The following is a 25,272-nucleotide window of genomic DNA, read 5'->3' as shown; positions in this document are numbered from 1 at the left end:
CATCATGGCATGAATATAAAACTCAAACAGTCTATATTTATATATGACCTTTTAACTTTCACTTACCTCAAGTTCAACTACTAAAGAATTAAAAGGACCCAGAAATCTAGAAATAAGCCAACAACATGTGGAAAATTGACCCGTTTTAATTACTGAAAAACAAAAAATACAATACAACATTGAATTCCCCTTACCATCTACAATTCAGTTATAGTCGAACATTCTAAGACCAGTTCCCTGTCCAGAAGCAGGGAGTTATGAGACGCTGAAGACACACGGAGGTGAATGCTGAAGATCAGAGTTCCAGCTGTGGTCACAAGTCTTCCATTCAAACACACTCCAAGACTCTCTTTTCAGTTTGTTAAAGAAAGTGTTTTATAGGAAGTTCTTTAAAACAGTTTCATCTCAGGCACCATTTTCTTCAATGATACACAGCTCCATAAAATTTGTGTTTCCATCTGATTGACAGGAATAAAAAGCAATGTTTACTTTGTCTTTTTCTGGTGGCACAGAGAGGTAAAACTGTCAGATTCCTTTAATAATAAAGGAGAGAAAGAAAAGATCTAGGCTGTGTGGGGTGCTGGTTTCTGTTTGTCTCTAAGGGTGTGACTTCCAAAGAGTTAAATCACACTTATGCCACTACAATGATTAGTATTTTTTTAGATGATAAAAAAGAAAATACCCAATAGACATTAAAAACGGTCAAAAGTTTTTTGTTTTTTGGTTTTTTTTTTAAAACCTCAGGTCAATTTTTGTCTCCCTCCCCCAAAAGATACAAAAAGAACATACTGGGATGGTAAGATCCATCAACCATTTGGACATTACAATTCGCCCATCTGCTTGTTCCCCATACAGGTTTAAGAGGAAAGGCATTGAGTTTTCTTAGTAATGTAGCAATAGTAACCCAGTGGATTTCATGGCAGCTTATCTGAGGTCCACTGGTCCTTTCAATACATGTAGGGAAAGCATGACTGTCATTCTCTGCCTGCATCTGAACACACTCAGCTACCATGGAAACTACAAAGGAAGGAAAAATATATTTATTCCAAGATTCATTTACTGGGATTTAAAAGCGCCCTTTCTTCCATAGAACCCGAGTGGTGATACTGTGCTAGGGGCTGCTGTGCTTTCCGGCATGCGCTCCCATCCTCTGAGGGTCCTGAGAAGGATAGTGGATTGGTCCTGGAGCTCTCATGAAAGGAGGAGGTGGTCCCATTGGGTGGAACATGTGTGGCCCGAAACCTGCACAGAAGAGAGAACACATCTGTTAGGCTTGCACTTTTCTTTGGTGATGCTTCAAACCCACACATCTAAGCTCAAATGCACCTACACATTAATCGAGGCTGTCATGTGTGGAATTCTAAATGCCAGTTCCTAGGGCTTGCATAGGATTATCTGTAGCATTGCCTTGGTTTTAGAAAGCTTTATTCTCAGTCTACAAGACTCAGCATCTGCTATGCTAGTTTAGCCTCTGCTATGTATCAAACACACCAAATCCTACTCAAACAGGATGTGGGAGGCAAGGAAGAAATGAGGCTGACAGCAGAATGGAATGTTAAAATCCAGGCCCCCAAGCTTCAGGAGACCTGGCCCCTTAGATTTCATCAACGAACTTCTCTCAGTCAGTATTCCACAAAGTGCTGGTCCCTGAATCCCTTACTACTAGCCACTGGAAAGATAAAGAACTTGAGCCAAATGACACGGCCATGCCCACTGTGTGTTCATCTAATAGGTTTCTCTTTTTGTTTTGCTAGTTCCGGGGCGTGAATTCAGGGCCTGGGCACTGTCCTTTAGCTTCTTTTGCTCAAGGCTAGCACAGTGGCTCCAGTGGCTTTTTTTTGTGGATGTGGTCCTGAGGAATTAAACCCAGGGCTTCATGAAGGATAGGCAACCACTCTGCCACTAGGCCACCTTCCTAGCCCAGGTTTTTTTGTTTTTTGTCAGTCCCAGGGCTGAACTTAGGGTCTGAGCACTGTCCTTGGACTTTCTCAAGGTAAAGCCCTACCATTTGGACCACAGCACCAATTCTGGCCTTTTCTATGTATGTGGTACCAAGGAATAGAACCAGGGTCTTTGTGCATGTTAGGCAAGCACTCTAACACGAGGCCACACTCCTGGTCCAGTTTTTTGTTTTTTTTTAAATAACAACATTCTAAAGAAGTGGCCATGGCTGATGTGCATCCTAGCGGCACAAGCTCTGCATCTTATTGCAGACAGATAATCAACACTGTGAAATGGCATCCGCCCACTGCCCACATTCTGAGCGGTAGTGATATAGGACATCAGTTAAGCCTCAGTTTAGAAAGCCGACTGGCAGATCACTGGGCTCCAGTAACTTCAACCTCATGACACCTATACTTGGCCCTTCAGGAATCCAGTGCCTGCTCTTCTGAGGGGCAGGAACAATGTGAAAGAATCTCAACCACCAGCTTTCTAATCAGCTTCTACCAAGCAAGTGCAAAGGGCCTGTCCACCCAGACAGTAGGGCAAATGACTTTTCTGGGCCAAGAAGGAAGATAGACATTACCTGGGGGTGGGGGTGGGGCGATTCCAGGGGGTGGTGGCAGGGCGATGTTCACCACAGCTGGAGGACCACTTGGGGGTAAGTTGAAGTAGTTGGCAGAAGCTTCTTCTTCTGCCGCAGGAGGAGGAGGAAGAGCTGGAGAAGAAATAACCAATATTCAAAGGGGAAGGTATCAGAAGTAGCTCCCACCCTGCTAGGAGATAAGGAGCTGCTGCAGGGGGTGTGAGTGGGGCAGATGTGGTCTTTTCCAACAGAGCCTCGAGGGAACAGGTTTCTGAGGTAAGGGGGGGACTCTGCATTTACCTCCTGGCAGTCCAGGCACAGGTTCTAGCTTGATACCAGAATCTGTGGTTCCGTCCTTCTCCTTTTCTTTCCCTCTGGCTGCCTGGGATCTGGAAGACATACATACAAGCAGGAAGTCAGCATCCGTGTCCCGTTTGTCTCACACCTTTGCTTGCTCCATCTCCCAAACATGGTTCCTTTACTCCTCACCTCTCTTCAGCAAACATTCTTTTCCTCTAACTGGCAAAACTGCAGGGTGGCTTAAAGCAAAGGTTTTGAAGGCAAAAAGATGTGGACTCAACATGTGCTAGAACTGCTGCCAGTAATATATATACACGCAGCACAGAGCTAAGCACAGGAGATAAGCTGCTGCTGCTATTGTCTGTTCCTCCGAGGTTCCAAGCCAGAAATGCCTTCCTCTCTGAACTTGAAATTTAGGTCATTTTACCTTGTGTATACTCAACCACTCTCAATTTAAAATAGCCATTCTTCTATTTTATCTTCTCCCTTAGACAATGTCTGAGGACAAAACTGAGGTGTATTCAGTATTATAAATCTCAAGGCCACCTCTCATGTTATACTTGGCCCATAATAGCTAGTAACAATCATAACAGAAATAGTTTCTTTCTTACCTTCCCCATTTCACATTGAGTCTGCGGCCATTGACAATCAACTTATTAAAGGATTTCTCAGCGGCTACTTCTGCGGCCTGCCTTGTGGCAAACTGGATGAAAGCACACTGCTGCCTCTGCACTACAGTGATCGTTCGGATCTCTCCAAACTGGTAGAAGTGATTTCTATAGAGACACAAACAGAGAAAAACAAGTTAACCAAGACGTCCAGGAGATGGAAAAGGCACCATTAGGCACCTAGGCCCCATAAAATGCCCAACTGCCTACAGGTATTTTTCTTCTTCTTGCCTTAATATCAGTGCTGCTTCTTAGGAGACAGAAAAATAATGGCTCTTAAACATTGCTTCTCTGGAGAAATGAGGGTTCTCTAATGGGTTTTAAAGCACAAACCTCTAGAAAAGGCACAGGTAAACTACAGGGTAATTCTATTATCAGCCCAGATGTCACATTTGCCAAGTATAAGGCAAACAAACAAACAAATAAAAAAATCAGCCAGTGCCAGTGGCTTAAGCCTTTAATCCTAGCTACTCAGGAGGCTGAGATCTGAGGCTCCAGGTTCAAAGCCAGACTGGGCACAAAAGTCCGCGAAAGGGTCAGGAGTTTGGTCTAATGGTAGAGTGATTGCCTAGCACAAACAAAGACCAGAGTTCAATTCCTTGGTACCACACACATAGAAAAAGCCGGAGGTGGTGCTGTGGCTCAATTGGTAGAGCTCTAGAAAAAGCCGGAGGTGGTGCTGTGGCTCAATTGGTAGAGCTCTAGCCTTGAGAAAGCCCACAGACAATGCTCAGGCCCTGAGTTCGACCGGGGAAAAAAAAAAAGGAAAGAAAAAAAGAGAAGTCCATGAGACTTATCCCCAGTTACCCTCCAGAACACCATAAGTGGCATTACTGGTGAAGTAGTAGAGCGCTGGCCTTGAGCTGAAGCGCTCAGGGACAGGGCTCAGGGCTCAGACCCAGAGTTCAAGCTCATGACCAAAAAAAAAAATTCAAATCCCAGTTTCTTTTAAAAAGCCCACAATTTCAAATCATAGCCAGGCACTAGAGTGGCTCATGCCTGTAATCCTAGTCAAGAGGCTGAGATGAGAATTTTGATTTAAATCTCAGGCAGACTTTTCTTATCTCCAACAAACCAGCCAGACTGTAGGTGTGGCTCTAGTGTTGCTATTATGAAAGAAAAAAGGCAGATGTGAGGCCCCAAGTTTAAACTCTAATATAAGGAAAAATAAATTAGAACATTCTCCTTCCCCTACATAATAAATCATTCTTGAATGGAATGCCGTTCTTTGTAATTTTGCCCGTTAGGGTCCCATGAACTGCTTACTCTATGCAAGGATGGATGAGTGATGGATAAGCATTCCTGATAAACACTATTGCTTTGATATCATAAAAGACAATTTTATAAAAATGAGTCAATATGACTGCCTAAGGAGAGACTGTCAAGTAAAGACTGTCAAAGGAAAATTATACTTCACTTAAAATGACCACACTTATTTTTGTTTTAGTAAATGAATGATTTCAAATCAGTTAAAAACAAAGAGTACTTTCCTGAAATTATAGGCACAAACCTGAGATCTGTCTCAGTAATTGTATCACCCAAACCACCAACATAAAGTGTGGTGATGGTCTTATCCTCGGGTGGGTCCAGTCGAGGCATGGTGGAAGCTCTCTTTAGAAGCTTATCTGCTACAGGGTCATTTATTCCATAATACCGATCTTTAATGTTCTGGTCAGCCAAGGGATCGTCTGGATCTGTAGGTTTCTCGTGCCTGATTCACAAAAGAACAATGAATAAAGGAGAAACCAGGTGAGGAATGTGTGTATCACTCAGTAACAGCTACGCAGTAAAAATCACAAGCATATACCCTGATACCTTTGGAATTAATAAACCATTTCCACACCAAAATTCTATCAAAACAAAGCTAATACCAAGAGATTTACTCGATTACACAAAGACTTCCTAGCTTCTTAAAATCCATCTAAATGGCCATGTAGGGTAAAAAATTTTCCTTACAAAGCAAGTGAGGACCAGTAGTGTAGCCTAGTGGTAGAATGCTCAACTAGCATGCACAAAGCCCCCAGTTCAATTCCTCAGTACCATATACACAGAAAAAGTCAGAAGTGGTACTATGGCTCAAATGGTAGAGCGTCAATCTTGATAAAGTTGAATGACAGTGCCCAGGCCCTGAGTTTTCAAGCCCTAGGACTGGCAAAAAAAAAAAAAAAAAAAAGAAGAAGAAAAAGAAAAAGAAAGCAATCTTAATATGATCCACCTCAAAAAGAAGGCGGATATATGGCTATCTGTCTTCAGAAATCTTGCTTTACATGGAGACTTTGATTAGAACTAGTGACCTTATTCTAGAAAAAGGGAAAATTTTATTTGTGACTAGGTTAAGAACTCCTAAATCAGGTGTTGGCCAGTCTTAACTGAAATATACACACCTTCAGAAGTATGGCCTCATTCTGACTTCAACAAAGCACTGAGATTCAAGCCATTTACAGGATGACAGCGAGGACTTATTTCTCAGGCAGAACCTTTAGGATAGCATCTACATCATATGCCATAGCAGCTTAGTTTCCCAAGGCTCACTTTTAAGTACAAAGTATGGTTTAATTAAGTACTTCTAAATTAAATAGTTCTGTATAAGGTAAGCAAGATTAGCTGCATGAGACCTATATTTTAAAGCACAGTTCCAGGGGTGGGGAACTTTTTCTCTGCTAAGGACCATTTAGGTACTAATACCATCATACAAAATTATCAATTTAGGAAGATAGTTGCTGGCAGCCCATGAGAAGCATATATGACATACATGTGCTTCATCATATGCCACATAATTTCGTGGGCCTGTCCACAGGCCATAAAATGACATGCTCCACCTCTGGCTTTAAGTAGATACTTATCACATGAAAGCAAACACTGAAAGCATGGTCCAGCTCTTACCTGTATGGACATTCTTCTCCTCTCTTACATTCTCCTTTCACCCAGAAGGAGCAAATGTGGGGCCGATTTCTTTTGTAGTAGGGTGTGGTCCGGGCCAGCTTAAGCAGCATGTCGCTGGTGGATGTGGCTTTCCCCAGCATGCCAACTGGCCGTGTTCCATCAGAGTTAGAGATCTATACGAAGACATCAAATATATAGAACATCAATCCAGTCCTGGGGCTTGAACTCAGGGCCTGAGCACTGTCCTTGGGCTTTCACAAGGCTAGAGCTCTACCACACACCACAGTACCACTTCTGTCCTTTTCTACATATGTGGTACCAAAGAATTGAACCCGGGTCTTTGTGCATGCTAGGCAAGCACTTTACCACTAGGCTAAACTCCCGGCCCTCACTAGGAATTTTATCCAATTCTAAATACATTAATTACCAAGGACCCAGATTCAAACTTCAACAGAACATAACAACCTCCCTATCCCCCAACAATCAGGCCTAGAACCCCAACAAATATGACAGTAAACAAGTGGCAACATACTTCTCTCTCCATATTCTGTGTATAGTATTCTTTGTTGACATCTGACTTTGGCATGTCATCTTTAAAAGACAATCCTGCATCACGGACCTGGATGGGCAAGCCTAGGACAAAGTAATAGAAGAAAAGACTTCAAATATATTTAAAACCATATCTATTCCAAATATGCATAGAAGGGAATACATCCTTTTCTTCTCCTTTTTACTTGGTACTAGATACTTTACTAAAAAGAAAAAAAAACTACTATTTCTGGGGCTTGAATTCAGGGCCTAAGCACTGTTCTTGGGCTTTTTCCTCAAGGCTAGCACTCTGCCACTTGAGCCACACCACCACTTCTGGCTTTTCTATGGATGTGGTACTGAGGAATCGAACTCTGGTCTTGGTTCATGTTATGCAAGCAACTCTACCACAAGGCCAAACTCCTGGGCCCTTCACTAAATTTTTATTCAACCTCTTCAACACCATCAGGCAATGTAGAATACTGTGTAGCAGTATTCTAAGGAATTGTCCAAATTACCGAGCTGTTATGAAATTTAATTAAAGGTTCAGAAAATCTTTTAAATAAGCAAGGTTTGGTCATTGTCAAATTTGACTTGTAAATTAGCATCATATGTTGTGTTTACCATAAGACAACTTATTTAGAAACAAATGTAAAGTTTTTAGAAGTCTTAATTAATTAATTAATTTTTGGCTGGTCCTGGGGCTTGAACTCTGTCCCTGGGCTTTACTACTTGAGACACAGAGCTACTTCTGTTTTTTTTTTTTTTTTCTGTTTTATGTGTTGTTAAGGAATCAAACCCTCTACCACTAAGCCACATTCCCAGCCCCAGGAGTTTTCAATTTAAAAAGCATTTTAAATTAAATTTATCCTTTTTTTAAATTTATTTTTTAAAGAATTTATTAACATTGATTTTTACATCATATCTCAAATGACGTGTTTAACAAACAAGTATTCAAGAAGGGAATCTCTATATATTTTAATTAATCTTTAAGTAGTTTTATAAAAGGGTTTCATTTCAACACATCAATTGTTCATCTTGATCAGTGTCACCCCCTTTCATTATTCTTCCTCAATTCTCCTATACTCATACCTTCCATTTTTCTTTTTGTTGGTTGTGGAGCTTGAACTCACGGCCTGGGCCCTGTCCTTGAGCATCTTTATGGTCAAGGATAGAACTCTACCACTTGTGTCACAGTGCCATTTCTGGTTTTTGAGTGGTTAATTGGAGATAAGAGTTTCACCAGGGATTTTTCTGCCTTGGTTGGCTTCAAATCCTGATCTTCAAATCTCATCCTCCTGAACAGCTAGGATTACAGGTGTGAGCTACTTGCACAATTTTTCTAGTTCCCATTTTCACATATGCACATTATTATTTTAGGAACCTTTATAGGCTATGCCGATATAGTGTCACTGTACTCCAGGATCAGAATTCTCCATAACAAGCATATAATAAGCAATATGTAGCTTGGACTCTGATTAGCAAATTAACTTTCTGAATTAATTTTCTGACTTTTAGGAGCCTTTTTAGGCTATGCTGATATAGTGTCACCATATTCCAGGACCAGAATTATCCATAACAAGCATATAATAAGCAATATGTAGCTTGGACTCTGATTAGCAAATTAACTTTCTGAGTTTAATATATATTCACTTAAGACATTTTCCCTTTTATTATATAAAAATTCTTGATCAATTACTTTTTTCAAAATCACCCATAGTTAAAAATCATTTTCCCAAAGTTGCTCTCAAATCAGTAGCAAAATTTTAGTCTAACCACACACCTGAAACAAAAGTTTAGAGCATAATTAGACCAGGAACTTCTGGTCAAAAAATGTGGCAAAATTTTTAGAGCAAAAGAAAAAGCAAGAAAATTATCTATCATAGCATCGAGGTCTTTTACCTCATGGTGGCTGGCTACAAAGATGGAGGCATAAGCTAGTTCGAATGACTTAACTGTCCCTTAAGTTTTTACTTTTGTTCACAGGGAATATAAAACAGCTTAGTTATGAAAAACATATCACAGCAGACATTCTGGGGTAGGATCAGTACCAGAGGCAAGAAGAGAAGTGGGAAATCAAAAAACTACATTATTTAGAGTACCTACACACTTTCAGATTCAGACATGGTAAACGTACCATACTCAAGGTCTAAGAGGCAGGTCTGACAAACATTCTTCAATTTACTGCAGGTCTGGCACACTTCTGTCTTCTTGAAGCGCATGCGGACCCCAGGGCACCAGCGAAACACTGTAAATGGCCTGGCACAGATCTAGACACAGAGCAAGAGCCAGAGTGTTAAGGTCATGGCTCCTGGAAGTTCAATCCAGATTTACTATAACAATAAAGAATTCCAGGCTGGGAGTTTGGCCTAGTGGTAGAGTGCTTGCTTGGCATATACGAAGACCTGGGTTCAATTCTACAGTACTACATACATAGAAGAAGTGGACCAGGTACAGGGCTCACGCCTGTAATTCTAGCTACTCAGGAGGCTGAGATCTGAGGATCAAAGGCACAAAAGGACCTGAGACTGAGACTCTTATCTCCAATTAACCTCTAGAAAATGGGAAGTGGGGCTTGGCTTAAGGGTAGGGCGGCAGCCTTGAGTGGAAGAGCTCAAGGACAGTGCCCAGGCCAAGTTCAAGCCCCATGACCCACAAAAATAAAAAAAGAAAAGAAGTACTAGCCTTGAGGAAAGCCCAAAGACAGTGCTCACAGTGCTCAGGCCCTGAATTCAATCCCTAGGACTAGCCAAAAATAAATAAAGAAATGAAAATTCCAGACAGGACCCCTGAATCTAGGGTTTTAGAAAACTTTAACAATCACCCTGTCTAAAAGCCACCTGATGTTTCAGTCCAGTTTACAGTACCTTACCCTAGTAGTTAAAAAAATAACCTTTAAAGAAATATAATACTTAAAAGTCTTCTGACCTTAGAGGTAAGCACCATTAATAATCTGCTCACTTATCTCTTTGGGGTAAGGGAAAGAAAGTAGGAAATATATAATCTATGACAATCTTACGACAGTTACGGCTTTCCTCCTCAGCTGATATGCTCATATGCACAGTCCTACAATGCTTGTTACACAAACTCAAGGAGTTTAACGCCAGTTCCAACCATGTTAAGAAACCTATGCTAAAGTGATCATTATCTTACCTCTCACACTAACGAGTTAGCAGCCAATGAATATAGTAATGATATATGAAACCTTACAGTACTGACTTTCAATGAAGACCTCAAGGTTTAGTAAGTGGAAAGCTAATTTGTAGATAAAAGAAAAAAAAAAGGAAAAGAATCGTTATTACAGTATTCCCACCTTACTTGTGATTTATGGCACATGGTCTTGGCTATGTGTGGTTAAAAAGAACCCAAACATTAAAACCAAAAAATTTTAATTTCCACATATGCATTACACAGCTTAGAGAAGTACTCAGTTAATCCAAAGTTATCATTGTGTAAGTCTGTGATCCTCTGATTTTTTTTCCTTGCCCTTAACTTTGTGAAAAATACGCCTTCCAGCATATTAGCCAATAGTGCCTAAAACACCAAGTTATGCTAATCCTTCCAAGCCAAAAAGGTATGTAATGTGCTTAATTTAAATGATAAAGTGAACATTTTAAATTTGAGAAAGAGAATGTCTTTTGCAGAAGTTGGGTGACATCACCAGAAAATGAACCAAGTATTAACTCAGTAAAGTACTGAACTCCATGCATCTTTAACATTCATGTTTTTCTGTCAACCTGCAAATACCAAGGGACTACTGGGCTTCTTAGAAGACGTACTTACTTTGCATTCTTTCCCATACTTTTCTTTGGTCTGAAATAAAAGAGAACTGGAGTTATAAGAAGAAAATATCTTGATATCTCTTTTTTCACCCTATCTATAATAACAAAGAATCTGTCTTGAGATCCTTGATATTCTAAAGACAAAACTAAACCAAACCACAATTAAGCCACCTACTTTAAAGGTGGGGTGAAGCAAGACATTTATCCCTGAACAGAACATACTATGAGTTACACTCTCTCATGTGGACCTCAGAGGCACCAGAGAAACACTATGAATGGCATGGCACAGATCTGAATACACAGTAAAAGCCAGAGTGTTAAGGACCTGGCTTCTGGATGATCAATCCAGATTTCATATAATGATGAGGAGTTCTAGACAGGACAGAATAACAGTCAAAACTCTTAGGCTTACTCCTGGCTCCTAAGAACCCAGATTCCTAACAGTTTCCCAAGTCTTTAAATCAGGAATGATGAAACCATGGGCAGTCTTTTTGACAGTTTGCTAAGTAGGTAACTATTCTAGCTTCATCTCATCCTGTGCTGACACCGTGTACATTAAACATTGTTCCTCAAAGTTCTTCAAACATTTTGAATATACCAGAAAATCACTATTTCTGAGAATGGCCTAAATATAGCTAACGTAATCACCGTTACAGGATTCTGAAGGGCAGTATGGACCTTATGCAGTGGCTGAAAGGCAAGTAACCAGGATGGTTCTCTTAACTTGAAGTCCTTTGAGTCTGAATATCAGAATTTAAATTCTAGGTTTACTCTTTGTGATATGAAAAGACGTAAACTCCGTCAACTTCTGGCCAGTAGGTCACTTTCTGGGTAACTGCTCCACAAAGATGAGCGGTTATGACTCCTACATTGCAGGACTATTGGCAAAATTTTTAAGTGAGATAGTACGCAAGACAGTACTTTGCAAATCCTCCTGATCTTTGGGTTGGTATAAGACAGTCATTTTTCCTAAGGGCTCTGAGAAACATTTGACAGACAACGGTAAGCTCCACAATACACGAACCGAAGATGAACAGTACTCTTTCAGTACTCTTCGCTGTCTCCCGCTATCACTCACCATTCGGATATAGGGGTTTTCTCCAAGACACGTCTGGCACAGAATGGGAAAGTCCTGGGGGAAACGGGAAATCTGGTTGAGGAGCGAGCTCTGAAGACCCCGTGGCCTCAGCCATTCTCCGGGTCGCGAGGCGGAGGGTGGGGAGGGAGCGGAGTGAGCAGGAACCCAGGTCCAGCACGGGCTGGGTCGCGGGGGCGGCGCGGCCTGCACTTCCGGTGGGCAGCGGGAGGAAACCTCGCCGGCACAGGTGAGAGGGGGCCGAGCAGGCCGGGTCCCAGGCCCGACCAGGCCCTGTCCTCCGGGCCGCCCAGGGCCGCCCTCCAGCACCCGCTCGCGCCTGCTAGGCCGCAGCCGCGCTCCGCCCTCAACTCCGCGGCCGCGCCGCAGCCCCGTGCGAGCCCGCGGCAGGGGTGGGGGCTGGGTCCGGCTTCGCAGCGCCAAGCTGTCCCCACCGACGGACACACTCACCGCATCCTCCCAGTTCTGCCTGTTGTAGGTATTGGAACCCAGAGAGGTCGCCATCTTGAGAGTCCCGAGGTGGCCAGAGCTTCCGAGTGGGAACAGAGCACCGCCACAATCCCGTGAGGACCTGCGACTGGCGCCCGGGTCCTTTGACGTCTTATTTATGCGTCGGGCGCCGCTCTGGGGGGCGGGGCCTCGCGCGCGTTCGGACCCGCTGGGCCGTCCCGCGCGTGCGCAGTCTGCCTACTTGGCCCGGACAGTGGCTGGTGGAAGCGGCGGCCGAACGAAGGGACTGCAAACGACCGCGGCGCTCTTACTAAGCGTTACTGTGCCAAGCGCTGGGCAGGCGGCTTGCGGGGCCACTCTGTGTCTCCTCTAATCCTTCAGTCACTTCTGTTTTGTAAGGTTGTCTGAGTAGGTGAAAATGACAGAACATCGACTTGAGTTTCACTTTAAAAAATCGCTTTTCCCTCTAGTATAAATCACTTTCTACTAAAAGAGGAGTCTATCACAGTTAAGGCAGCATCTTGTCTCCCCCCCCCCCCTTAAATGGCAATCCTTAAACCGTAGGCAAGGAAAGAAGTTGCGCCGGGCATGGTGGCTCATGCCTGTAATCCTAGCTACTCAGGAGGCTGAGATCTGAGGATCAAAGCCAGCCCAGGCACGAAAGGACCTGAGACTCTTATCTCCAATTAACCTCTAGAAATAGGGAAGTGGGGCTTGGCTCAAGGGGTGGGGGTAAGCTTGAGCTGAAGAGCTCAGGGACTGCATCCAGGTCAAGTTCAAGCCCCACAACCCACCAAAAATAAAAAGGTGCCACTTAACAATTTATGAATACAAAATCGGGGTGGCTCATGCCTGTAATCCTAGCTACTCAGGAAGATGAGATGTGAGGATTAGTTGGAAGACTGCTGAGGCAACAAAATCCCTGAGTCATTAATCCAATTAACAAGGCCAGAAATGGAGGCAGAGGCCAAGTGGTAGAGCTCCAGCCCTTTACAAAAAAAAGGGAGGATCTCCATTCATAGGCAACCTGGTGCACAAAAGTCTATGAGATTTGGATCTCCAATTAACCACCAGAAAGTCAGGTGTGGCCTGTGGCTTAATGGGTAGAGGCACAGAATTCCAACAAGGTAAGAGTCTCACTTTAGTAAGACTGCCACCAGTGCGTAGCAGACTTTGCTGCCTAGGATGGCTTTGAACTTCCATCCTCAGATCTCAGCCTCCTGAGAAGCTAGGATATTGGCATGAACTACTGACATCAGGCTTATGCACGTGTTTTTATTTTTATTTTATTTTGCCAGTCCTGGGGCTTGAACCCAGGCCCTGTGTACTGTCCCTGAGCTTCTTTTGCTGAAAGGTAGTGTTGCACCACTTGAGTCACAGTGGCCACTTTTGGCCTTTTCTGTGTACGTGGTACTGAGGAACCAAACCCAGGCAGGGCTTTATGTATAATAGGCAAGCACTCCACCACTAAGCCACATTATTCCCAACCCTCCTCCCATGTATACTTTTCAAAATGATGAAAGACTAATTTTTTTTTTTAGTAAAAGAGCTGTAAAGACATGAAAAGTGACAAGAAAGCTTTTAATGAATATTACTAAATGAAAGAAGTCAATGTGAGAAGTCTGCATACTATATGATTCCAACTATGGTATTCAGGAAAAGGCAACAGTATGGAGTAAAAATATTAGTAGTTGATAGAGGCAGAGGTGTGGGAGGGATGAGGCAGAAGAGCATAGAGACGCCAGGTGCAGTGGCTCACACCTGAACTAGCTACTCAGGAGGCTGAGATCTGAGGATTTCAGTTCAAAGCCAGCCCACCAGCCCAGGCACTGAAGACCCTGAGACTTCTTTTTTTTTTTTGCCAGTCCTGGGCTTAAGCTCAGGGTCTAAGGACTGTCCTTGGATTTTTCTCAAGGCTAGAGCTCTACCACTTGCGCCTCAGCACCACTTCTGGCTTTTTCTAAGTATGTGGTACCAAGGAATCGAACCCGGGTCTTTGTGCATGCTAGGCAAGCACTCTACCACTAGGCCAAACTCCCGGTGACCTTGAAACTTTTATCTCCAATTAACTGCTAGAAAAAACAGAAGTGGCACTTGGCTCTAGTGGTAGGGCGGTAGCCTTGAGCTGAAGAGCTGAGGGACAGAGCTGAGGCCCAGAGTTCAAGCCCCATGACCAATAACAGAACAAAAAAGAGCACAGAGAACTTTTTGAATTGTGAAGCTACACCATAGTGAAATGTCATTTATTTTTGTTCCCACCCAGGAAGTATATAATAGGAATGAATAGTGTAAACTATGGGCCCTGGCTGGAAATGTGGCAGTTGTAGCAAATGACATGTTATCTACTACGTGTGGCTAGTTGGGATTAGGGACTATGTGTGTAGAAGCAAGGAGCAAATAGAAAATCTCTGTGCCTTCCACTCAATTTTGCTGGGAACCACTCTATGGTCTAAAAGGTCTGTTAATAATAATATGTCAGGGGCCGGGAGTTTGGCCTAGTGGTTAAAGTGCTTGCCTAGCATGCATGAAGACCCGGGTTCGATTCCTCAGTACCACATACATAGAAAAAAGCCGGAAGTGGTGCTGAGGCTCAAGTGGTAGAGCTCTAGCCTTGAGAAAGTCCAAGGACAGTGCTCAGGCCCTGAGCTCAAGCCCAGGACTGGCAAAAAAAAAAAAAAAAAATGTCAGGAGGCTAAGATCTGAAGGTTGCTGTTCCAGCTCAGCAGAAAAGTCTGTGAGGCTCTTATCGCCAATTAATCACCAGAAAACCAGAAGTGGCACTGCAGTTCAAAGTGGTAGAGTTCTAATCTTGAGCAAAAGAGCTCAGGGATAGCACTCAGGCCCCGAGTTCAAGCCCCACAACTAAAAATAAAATCAACATGTTCATAAAGGAAAAGGATGTGAATGTGAACTTATTCAACAAAGATACGGATCCTACTGTTTGCCAGACATAGTTGTGAGTTTGGCAGATACAGCAGTGTAAAAACAAGGTAAGCTGGGCATGGTGGCACACACTTGTAATCCCAGTGGTAGAATGCTTGCCTAGCATGCACAAAGCTCTGGGTTCAATTCCTCGGTACCACATACACAGAAAAAGCTGGAAGTGGTATTGTGGCTCAAGTGGTAGAACATTAGCCTTGAGAAAGCTCAAGGGCAGTGCCCAGGCCCTGAGTTCAAGCCCCAGGCCTAGCAAAAAAAAAAAAGAAATGAGGCCAGTAAGGGCAGATGCTAAGATGCTATAATTCTAAACAAATAAATAATGGGTAAGCATGTATCTAGAGTGGTAGAAATGCTTGCTCAGATGGGTTTAACTCATTGTAACACCAGAAAAAATATCTCTGCCCCATAGAAAACCTTATGTTCTAGAATGGTGATTCAGAAAATAAAATGTATAATATATTGGATGGGAAGAAATGAGTAACTGGTGCTGTGGAGGCCAAATGAAACAACAAGGCAATAGAGGATGTGTGAATTAGGGAAAGGCAGTTGATACTGGGTAGTTGGTAACACACACACACACACACACACACACACACACACACACACACACAGGCAGGGTGTGTATGTATGCTGGTCCTGGACTTGAACTATTTGAAAGGGCATCTTTTCAAAAATGACCCAGGAGGTAAAGCTGGCAGAAATATAACAACATTTATATAATGGTTCTGAGAATATGTACAGAAGGAACTCTAACAAACTCTACCTATAATACTGTTAAAACTAATTTGGTATGACTTTTTAGCTTGAATCATATAAAGAAATGGAGAAGAGCCTGCATGTTGATTTTCACATACCAAATTTAAAAACTCCAACTGTGATCAGATTTTGAGCCATGCTACTTCCAAGCAAGTTTTGTGAAACAAAACCAAAGACACAGTCAAGTTTTGTCTGCTTTATTTCATTACATTAGGCAATAAGGCAAAACAGTAACCTCTTACTGATAAAGATCAAGGAATGTCTTTCATTCCAAATAGAGACCATAAATGATGTCTCTTCACAAATATGCCTAACATTGAGCTCATTATACCTGTAATATGCACTTTGATCAAAAGAAAACTTTGGCGTGATCAAATCACAAATCCAAATTAACTTAGCCTTAAGTTTCCAAAATTATAGATTCAAGTGCTTATGGTCTCTAACTCTCCTGTTGTAGTTGCACACTGCCTAGCACTTTAATACAAAAAAGGGCAACGGATACAATTCCTAACTCACCAGCTGCAGGTGCTGAACCATTTCTACGGATACACATAATACCAGTTTGCACTAAAACCTATCTGGAGGAAACACCAGACCAGCAGCTCTGTTATTCTGCTAGTTCACTTGGCTTCTGGAGAAAAAAAAAAGTTCTGACGAAAAGTTATCACATGGGACCCATGGGATGAGATCCATTCCTTCAACATTATTTTTAGAAACAATACAAGTCCATGCCATAAAGGTATGAACACATACAACTGAATACACCCACGTTTGTCAACACATGAGGCTGTCCTTTAATCTGATGCCTACTTCCTCCACTGGCAAATACAGAACAGTGGTTTCACAGAAGGCTCTGGCAGGAGTGAACAAAAATTAATTTGATACTTTGTGGGGTCACAAAAAGGTAAACTATCTTAATAGTTTGAAAACTATTTTCCTGCTGGAAAGGTTACATTTTAGTTACCATTACCATATTAGTCTTCTTACATTGTGGCATAGATATTATATTGCTTCATAAAACTGGCTTGATCTTAATAATACAACTTAGTGTCTTTCAAAAGCTTCTTTAATAGTTTCATTTTTCAAGGGAATTGACAAGGACTATGTTTTATCTGAACCCTAGATTACCTATCTGATTTTTTTCTAAACTAGATTAAACATAAAAAGAGGGTAAACAGGAAGGTTTTCTTTTCCTCCAAAGTCAGTTGGCTACTTACTAAGAATACTTTTAAATAAAAGTGGGGCAGCTGGTGGTCTACTTGTTTTCATTTTAGAAAACTTCACAGAAACAAAGATTAGCAACTCAGCTCCAGTGTCCAAACATACGTGGTGTATCCACAGTGAGCCTGGCATTCTGGTCTGGGTTCCTTACCAAACTCTCAAGGTTTACAATCAGAATGGTCTTATTTGTATACTGCACCAAAGTCTTAATCTTGGTCAGGGGTAAAGTTCTTTTTGTAACTACCCAGTTTTGAAGTCATGAGATTACAGTAATTAATTTCACCCTCAAATAGTAGAAAGAACATTTAGTTCGGATCATGCTAGAAATTGAGCCTTTAACATGTTTTCTACATTCCAGAAGTAAATTTGTCCATTTAGGTTTTCCTTGGGCTCTTTCCAGGTCCTAAATACCCAGAACCATTTCTTCAATGAAAGAGCAGAGCAGAGCAAGGCTAGGGAGTGAGATACAGTCTTGCCTCCCTGTGGCGTCATTAGCCCTAGATACTGTGGCAATGCTTAGAATGAATGGAATTGGATATAACATGTAGTCACCTGCTTCTCCAAATGCATCTTCAAATTTCCATATTCTATTAAGATGGTGAATAAGCGCCCCATATTTATTTAGGAGAAAAGGGCAAAGAGTGCCTTACGTATTTTCAGATCTCCCCTACCTGAAGACAACAACTGAAGACAATGGTTCTATTTTCTGTCAAGTCTATAGCAAAATGAGGGCCTGCAAGGGCAAGGGCAAGTGAAGGGATGTGTTCCAGAATGCTAATTTATATTTAATGAAACACAGAGAGCAGCTATACACTGCATCATTAAGAACAGGTCCAAGTTATCATAGAATGTTTTACCTGTTAGACTGTGTGAGATCGGGGGAGGGTGGGCGGGCGGGAAGAGAAGGAGTGAGAGACAAAATGGTTTCTCAGGTGGTACCTAATGCCACTCTGAGGAATGGCCATTCCCTCTACTGGGATGGAGTTATGTATTACTGAACGTGCAGGGCTGAGTGAAGGAGACACAGACTTCTTGGTGTCAACAGGGTGAGAGCAAGAGGAACAAAAGTCTTACTGCATTTCCAGTACATGGCCTATGCTCCACTGGAAGGAACGGTATTCAGTAGTACATGAGTACATTGTTCTAAACAAGGCCTAATTGAAGCGGTAGCTTCCACGTTTTAACACGGGGTTGTGGTGCCACAGATGCGTTTGAGATCTGTTCACCAGGGGAATCTTTTAAGGAAGAAGGGGACCCAAGCTGAGTTCCACATGCTGAGTGAGCCAGATGACTTCAGTGCTCTGGTCACTTTCTTCGATTGGGCGGATGGGGGCAGCCAGGTTTTTGAAATCATGCTTCATCTTGAAGCACACGGTCACTTCACCCTCCTCACGCTGTGGGGTGACTTTGATGAAAATGCCCACTTTGTTGGCTTTTCTGAAGGCTATAATGCTGTGGAAGATAAGCATAGTGTTAAGTAAGTCACAAGGCTGCCAAACCACTAAGACTAAGCCATTTTATAATACAATGGTGAATCTGTGGTATGACTACATTCTTGTTTTTATCAGCAATGAATGGATTGTTTTGTTACTATTAACAAAAAATAGTCATAAGAAATCCAAGTGGGGGGGCCGGGAGTTTGGCCTAGTGGTAGAGTGCTTGCCTAGCATGCACGAATACCCGGGTTCGATTCCTCGGTACCACATACATAGAAAAAAAGCTGGAAGTGGTTCTGAGGCTCAAGTGGTAGAGCTCTAGCCTTGAGAAAGTCCAAGGACAGTGCTCAGGCCCTGAGCCCAAGCCCAGGACTGGCAAAAAAAAAAAAAAAGAAATCCAAGTGGGAAAAGGTCTTAACTTGACCTTCCCTTGTTCTTCACTGCATACACACTGTATGCACTCTGGTTCTTAACCTATCAGGTATTTTCCTGTGAGCTTATTTATTTATTTTTTTCCTGTGTTTTAACCAATGTGATGGAGACTTCCTACTCTGTAACTTGACATTGTTTACTCTATCATAAACAACCTTTGCATATTAGTGTATACAGATGTTGTTCATTCTACTTTTTACTCATGGATTTACCAAAACTGGTAATGCTGTGGCTACTGACAAATTTTTCTCCATTGTGACAGTGGGCTGCAGACTTCCTTTTAAATTTACCATTGTGAACATGTGAAAGCTTGTAATAAAATTCAGATTTCTAATTCCTGGTAGATTTGCTAGACATTCTCTAGGGATGGGTCTGAAATTGTACAGAATAACAAAGCTACCAGTTGCTCTGGTACTCCCTGAAGTCAACTGAAGTTCAGTAACCATTAATTTTATCTTTGTCTTCACTTGATATTTCTACCCCACCTTATGTTCTTGTCAGTGTCTTGATGAGAAAGACTTTCACGTGTTCTGTTAAGGACCAGTGTAATAAGCCATTATTTTCCTTCTCCAAGCCCTACTTCTTTTGCTTTGTGACACTGGATTCTGTTAAAGCTACATCTGCTTTGTATGCTGGCTTATTGTTAGGTTTTTCAACAGGGGACTCTAAAGGGAGACAACCTGGAGGAAGAAGAGCATTGCTCCTCTTTTTTCGGCTTCTTGTTTGTTTGTAATTTCTTGGGCCTCCCTTCAGTCATGCCTTTCATCCAGCAAGTGGCAGAATCCAGGTTGAGAATTCCAGATCTTGTGTGACATGCTTCCCCTGTCCTCCCACCCTGAGAGGCCAGAGTGAGGCATCTTCTTCCTCGCTTCACTGGAGGTCTGAGTTTCAGCCCATGGAGCTCTTCCTTCAAGCATTTGAGTCTTGACAATACTTTTATTTAATTCCTTAATTATTACTTGTCCATTTTATAGGGAGCAGAATAATAATGATACAAGTATACAATGTATAATAATCAAATCAGTATAGCAAGAATATCCATCTCCAATAGTATTTTAGTAAGTTTTAGTATTTCATAAGCTTTTTTTTTGGGGGGGGGCTTGAAATGGGCCTGGGTGTTTCTCTGAGCTCTTCAGCTCTACCCTTGAGCCAAGCCCCAGTTCCCATTTTCTAGAGGTTAATTGGAGATGAGAGTCTCAGGTCCTTTTGTGGCCAGGCTGGCTTTGAACCTTGATCCAGATCTCAGACTCTTGAGTAGCTAGGAGTACAGGCATGAGCCACTGCGCCCAGCTTAATATTTTTAACTTTTTAAACTCTTCAGTTAATAAATCTTCAAGTACTTTCTGTTTAAATTATGAATATAATTTCTGTTCTTAGATTGGACTGTAACTCATTCCTTATGCTAGGAAAAGTTTGTACTTTTTACTTTCTGGTTATTAAGTATGAGACTGTGCAATCTACTAATGATAAATGTGTAGAGATAGAATCCTCTACACTGTGTAAAAGTGTTAAAAAGGAATGTATTCAGAACCCAAAACAAAACCATAAAAACATAAAATTAAATCATGCACATGAGAAAATACATTTAAGTAAAAAACAAGGGTAAAAAACTACTTGCAGAATGATCTTAATGATGGAAGAAATATCTGTAAGGATAAATGCCAAAATTCTAATGGTGTTTACCTTAATGGTAGGATAATTTTATATTCTTCTTTATGGTTTTAGACATTCCCAAATTTAGGCGATAATTGTTTTTAATAAATAGAAAGGGAAGGGGGTGGGAGGAGGGAAATGGGGACAAAACCATGAGAAGGGGTATCAATGTGTGAGAAGTAATGTACCTACTACCTTACAAATGTAACTGTAACCCTTCTATAGATTAACCTGACAATAAAAAAATTTGTGCAGAAAAAAATAGAAAAAAATTTTATTTAAAAAAGTCTAGATAAGCACCAGGACACAATAAATTATAAGGTGTTCAGGCATTCACATACAGTGAGACCAAAAGAAGAAAGAAAGGCACAATGTTTATGTGCATCTATCTGATCATACAAAATAATATTTACCAAAATAAACTTCAGGTAATGGTAACAACAGGTTTTTTATTTTTTGTTTCCTTTTAATTCTGTTTATTTATCTATTTATTTTTCTTTTTTGTTAGTCCTGGGGCTTGAACTCAGAGCCTGGGCACTGTCCTTGGACACTTTTTGCTCAAGGCTAGTGCTCTGTCACTTGAGCCAAAGTACCGCTTCTGTTTTTTTCTGTGTATGTGGTACTAGGGAATTGAACCCAGGACTAGGGGAGCATGCTACCACGAGGTCATGCTCCTGGTCCCTGTTTTTCATTTATATGTCTCAGGGAGTACAAGAGGAGGTACAGAAATGGAGGGACTACACAACTTGTGGGTGGGGACAGGAGGAAAAAACTAGGAGTCAGTGAGGGAAGGGATGACATTGTCCAAAAAGAAATGTACTCATTACCTGACTTATGATTGCAGTCCTTCTATAATCACCTTTATAATAACAATTAAAAAAATTACTCACCCCAAAACATCTAGATAAGAAAACTGATTATTTTATATATATTATATTATATATTGTATTATATATATTATATTATATATATTATATATATGTATTGTATGTGGGCATTCTTAATCAGTCAGCTGTGGCCCGAGGGTCACAAGAAGATCACTCACTCAGGATCGTCCTGAAAGTCTTGGGGTTCTGCCAACTCATCGTACTCTGCAGCTGCATCCTTGCCAGCTAGAACCAGCTCTTTGGGAGGCACAACCACCTGGAGAGCACAGAGAGGTCTGCTTCAGAAGAGATCATGTGTGGTAGGACCAAGGCTTCAAGACACACCCAAGTAAAGCTTGCTTCAGGTCACATCATACTCCTTCCATAGAGTTTAAAACACTGCTTGGTAATATGGACATTCCTGACTGAAGTATAAGACCAAAGTTATTTATGGGAAAAACAAACTCAAAGGATTCTTTAGCTCACTGAGACTGCAATGGGGAATTCAACCAGTGAGAAAGAGTAACATTTTTTTTTTTTTTTTTTTTTTTGCCAGTCCTAGGCTTAAGCTCAGGGCCTGAGCACTGTCCTTGGATTTTTCTCAAGGCTAGAATTCTACCACTTGAGCCTCAGCACTTGGCTTTTTCTAAGTATGTAGTACCAAGGAATCAAACCTGGGTCTTCATGCATGCTAGGTAAGCACTCTACCACTAGGCCAAACTCCCGGCCCTGAAAGAGTAACATTTTAAGTGTATCTTTTATATTCTTTTCTCCTTCCTCTTTTTATCTTTTTCTTTTCTTTTTCTTACATGAGAATGCATGGGTGCTTGCTATATTTTGGGACAGCTAGGTGCTGGTGGGTCAAAGCTGTAATCCTAGCTACTCAGGAAAGTGAGAAAGTCTGTGCGACTCGTATCTTCAGCCACCAAAAGTCACAAGTGCAGGTATGGCTCAAATGGAAGAGTACCATCCTTAAGCAAAAAATCTAAGGGTTAACCTCTAGGTCATACAAGAACAAACAAACAAAAAGCCTTTTGTAGCTGGATGCTGGTGGCTCATCCCTGTAAGCCTAGCTACACAGGAAGCTGAGATCAGGATCACAGTTCAAGGCCTGCCAGGACAGATTAAATTTGAGAGACTCTATCTCCAATTGACCAACAAAATATCAGACTGGCAGTATGACTCAAGTAGTAGATTACAGCTGTGAGCAAGAAAATCCTGTGACAGCATGAGGCCTAACACCAGCACACACGTACACAAAATGTTTTCGAGTACTTAACACTATTCATTTTTCCCTCCCTCCCTTCCCGCTTTCCTTCCTATAAAGGAGAAATGATAGTTCCAACATAAAAAATATACTTTTTCCAGCCTCACACTTGAGCCATGCCTCCAGCCCTTTTTATGTTAGGTTATTTTTCAGATAAGGTCACATACTTTTTGTCCAGGCTGGCCTCTAGTCATGTTCCTCCTATCTATGCCTCTCATGTGTGGAGGATTGCAGCTATGCACTACCAGGTCCTGATTGTTTGTTGAGATGGCTCTCATTAACTTTGCCTGGGGTGGGCCTCAAACTGCTGTCCTCACTTATCTCTACCTTCTTCCTGAGTAGCTGGGATTATAGGCTTGAACCTCCACTTCTTCATCTCCTTCTAAAAACTGCTACGGCTCTTCTGAATTCCTACTGACACAGAATTTAAGAGGCATTAACTACATATTGAGATGGTGATTTTGTGTTAGGTGAATAAATAAAATGTAGCCTCTACATTGTGCCAGTCAGATTCCTCTATATTGGACATTTTAGAACAAGAACTTTATAGATCCAGTATTACTGATTTGTAATTCTGCACGATACTCCTACCTAACAAGTATATATCCGAGGAGATATAACATTCACCTTCTTCTTACTCTTTTTTTTTTTAAATATACCACTCATAAGCAGTTCCAGTTAGGACTGGATGCATAGGCCTGCTATCTTTTTCTTTCCACCATTTTGTCTTACAACTTGATCTGTAATAGGTGTGGTTAATATTCCTATTAGTCTTTCGGGTAACAAAATGATGGCCTAATTGCAATGTAAGGGTCACTGTGTATTTGTATATATTCCAAAGCATAAGTATTTATAACTTTGTGTGTGCACCTAGCTCCTTTTACAATTATTAATACAACAGTAGATGGAGAATGTTAAACTAAGAATCTGAAGGACACAGAAATCATCAATAAGGAGTTCTTAGGTTATGTCTAAGAATTTGGACTTTTATGCTGAACAAGAGATGATAAATGACTGACATGCTATGCAGAGTTACATTTAGATCAGCCACCTTCGTAGCAACACAGATGAAAGGCTGAAATGGAGATGGGACTGTATGACACAGTGAGGTCAGGTAGGAAGTCACTGTCAGAGACTGGGTAAGAAATAATGAGACTTTCCAACAGGGTGATGGCAGAGTACTTGGAGAGAAACTAAGGCTTAGGAGGTGAAGAGATGAGAGATGGTATGAGGTCATTTAAGCTAGGTCTAATGAGGCAAAGTTGGGATCTGAGGGATGAGTGAAAACACCCCTACCTTAGCAGTGCTGTTGACATTATCAGGGTCCCCCTCATCACATTCCAGCAGAGTCACATGGGTGAGGTTTTCCACAGGATTTGTAAGAGTCAGGAGGACCTGGCTCTCCTGGAGAATAAGCAAAGATGTCTCAGACATGCTGCAAGCAGCATTCTCATTAGCTGCTCTGCCAAATACTTCACAAAACCCTTCTTCCATTCCTTCTACCTGTATCTCTACATCGCTGCTCTCCTAGTGTTCACTGAACACTGTTCTATATTAGGTTACCCATTCCCTGGGGTTATTGGAAATGAAACAGATCCCATAAAAAGACTTTTAAAATCCACAAATTCTGGGGTATGTGCATTATTGTATTATCTAAACAACTGCTTAAAGTTTATAGTTCTTATTCCTCTAAGGTTACCACTTAAAGAATAAAAAGGAAGCCCTTGTAAATAAAAACTGAGATCTATGTGCTAGCCTAGATGTATGAATGTATACAAAAAAAAAAAAAGAAATACAAAGACTGAAATTTTTTTCAAGTCAGGCTCAGTGGCTCATGCCTGTAATCCTAGCTACTCAGGAGGATGAGATCTGAGGATTGAGGTTCAAAGCTACCCCAGGCACTAAAAAGTCTGTGAGACTCTTATTTCTACTTAATCACCAGAAAACTGGAAGTGGTTCAAGGGCTAGGCTGGTAACCTTGAGCTGAAGAGCTCAGGAACAATGCCTAGGCCCAGAGTTCAAGTCCCATAACTGATGAAGATCAATCAATCAATCAGTCAATCAATAAAATAAAATCTTTTTCAAGACTTTTCTTCTTTGCTGTTAGGTCTGAGATTGGGTCTCAAAGTCAATATCTGCTGCTTTCACTCATTGGCTAATGCTCTACCAACTAAGTCACAACTCCAATTCTGTTGCACAAATTTTGAAAGCATGATAATTTGAGTTTGATATCCTCAAGACTAGAAAACATTCCTTCAAATAAAGAAGGCCTACACAAATATTTCCCAGCGCAAAAGGAAAGAGCTAAGAGTCTGTTACACAGAGTAGCCTACAATTCACTGGTGTGCATGTCCACACAGGAGGAAGAAGCATAAATGAGGACCCTAGGGAAGAGAGGGTCTGTGGTAAGGAGACAAGCTCTCAGTACTAATACACAGACATACCCAACACCACAGAGAATCTTCCT

General features: G+C 41.5%; 2 protein-coding genes across 5 annotated transcripts in view; both read right to left on the bottom strand.

The window, feature by feature from the left end:
* Positions 1 to 130: 130 nt before the first annotated feature.
* Positions 131 to 12,367, bottom strand: Rbm22 (RNA binding motif protein 22). Of its 3 annotated transcripts, XR_016535190.1 has the most exons (12): positions 12,235 to 12,367; positions 11,767 to 11,820; positions 10,690 to 10,719; positions 9,044 to 9,176; positions 6,911 to 7,011; positions 6,379 to 6,551; positions 5,006 to 5,206; positions 3,439 to 3,603; positions 2,828 to 2,916; positions 2,528 to 2,659; positions 1,061 to 1,242; positions 131 to 458 (listed from the first exon to the last, which is right to left on the bottom strand). XR_016535190.1 is itself a non-coding variant. In XM_090331213.1 (11 exons), exons 1-11 carry the CDS (start codon positions 12,286 to 12,288, stop codon positions 1,112 to 1,114), a joined length of 1,263 nt encoding a protein of 420 aa, XP_090187339.1. In that variant the 5' UTR covers positions 12,289 to 12,367; the 3' UTR covers positions 131 to 1,111. The 3 variants fall into 3 exon arrangements, 2 of the variants coding, with proteins under 2 accessions (XP_090187339.1, XP_090187340.1); XM_090331213.1 differs by having other exon boundaries at positions 131 to 1,242; XM_090331214.1 differs by lacking the exon at positions 11,767 to 11,820 and having other exon boundaries at positions 131 to 1,242.
* Positions 12,368 to 16,111: 3,744 nt separating this feature from the next.
* The window catches only part of Dctn4 (dynactin subunit 4), a 36,076-nt gene continuing 26,915 nt past the window's right edge, over positions 16,112 to 25,272 (bottom strand). For both annotated transcript variants that reach the window (XM_090331211.1, XM_090331212.1), the window contains 3 exons: positions 24,102 to 24,209; positions 21,718 to 21,815; positions 16,112 to 18,603 (listed from right to left, as the gene is read on the bottom strand). In XM_090331211.1, coding sequence (XP_090187337.1) covers positions 18,390 to 18,603; positions 21,718 to 21,815; positions 24,102 to 24,209 — 420 coding nt within the window. In that variant the 3' untranslated portion in view covers positions 16,112 to 18,389. The remainder of the gene's footprint in view (positions 18,604 to 21,717; positions 21,816 to 24,101; positions 24,210 to 25,272) is intronic.

Source organism: Megascapheus bottae, chromosome 4 (genome assembly GCF_031878675.1).
Source record: "Megascapheus bottae isolate mThoBot1 chromosome 4, mThoBot2.hap1, whole genome shotgun sequence".
NCBI classification, from domain to species: domain Eukaryota; kingdom Metazoa; phylum Chordata; class Mammalia; order Rodentia; family Geomyidae; genus Megascapheus; species Megascapheus bottae.
Note: the sequence above shows the minus strand (reverse complement) of the source record. Positions and strands in the feature narration are given on the sequence as shown.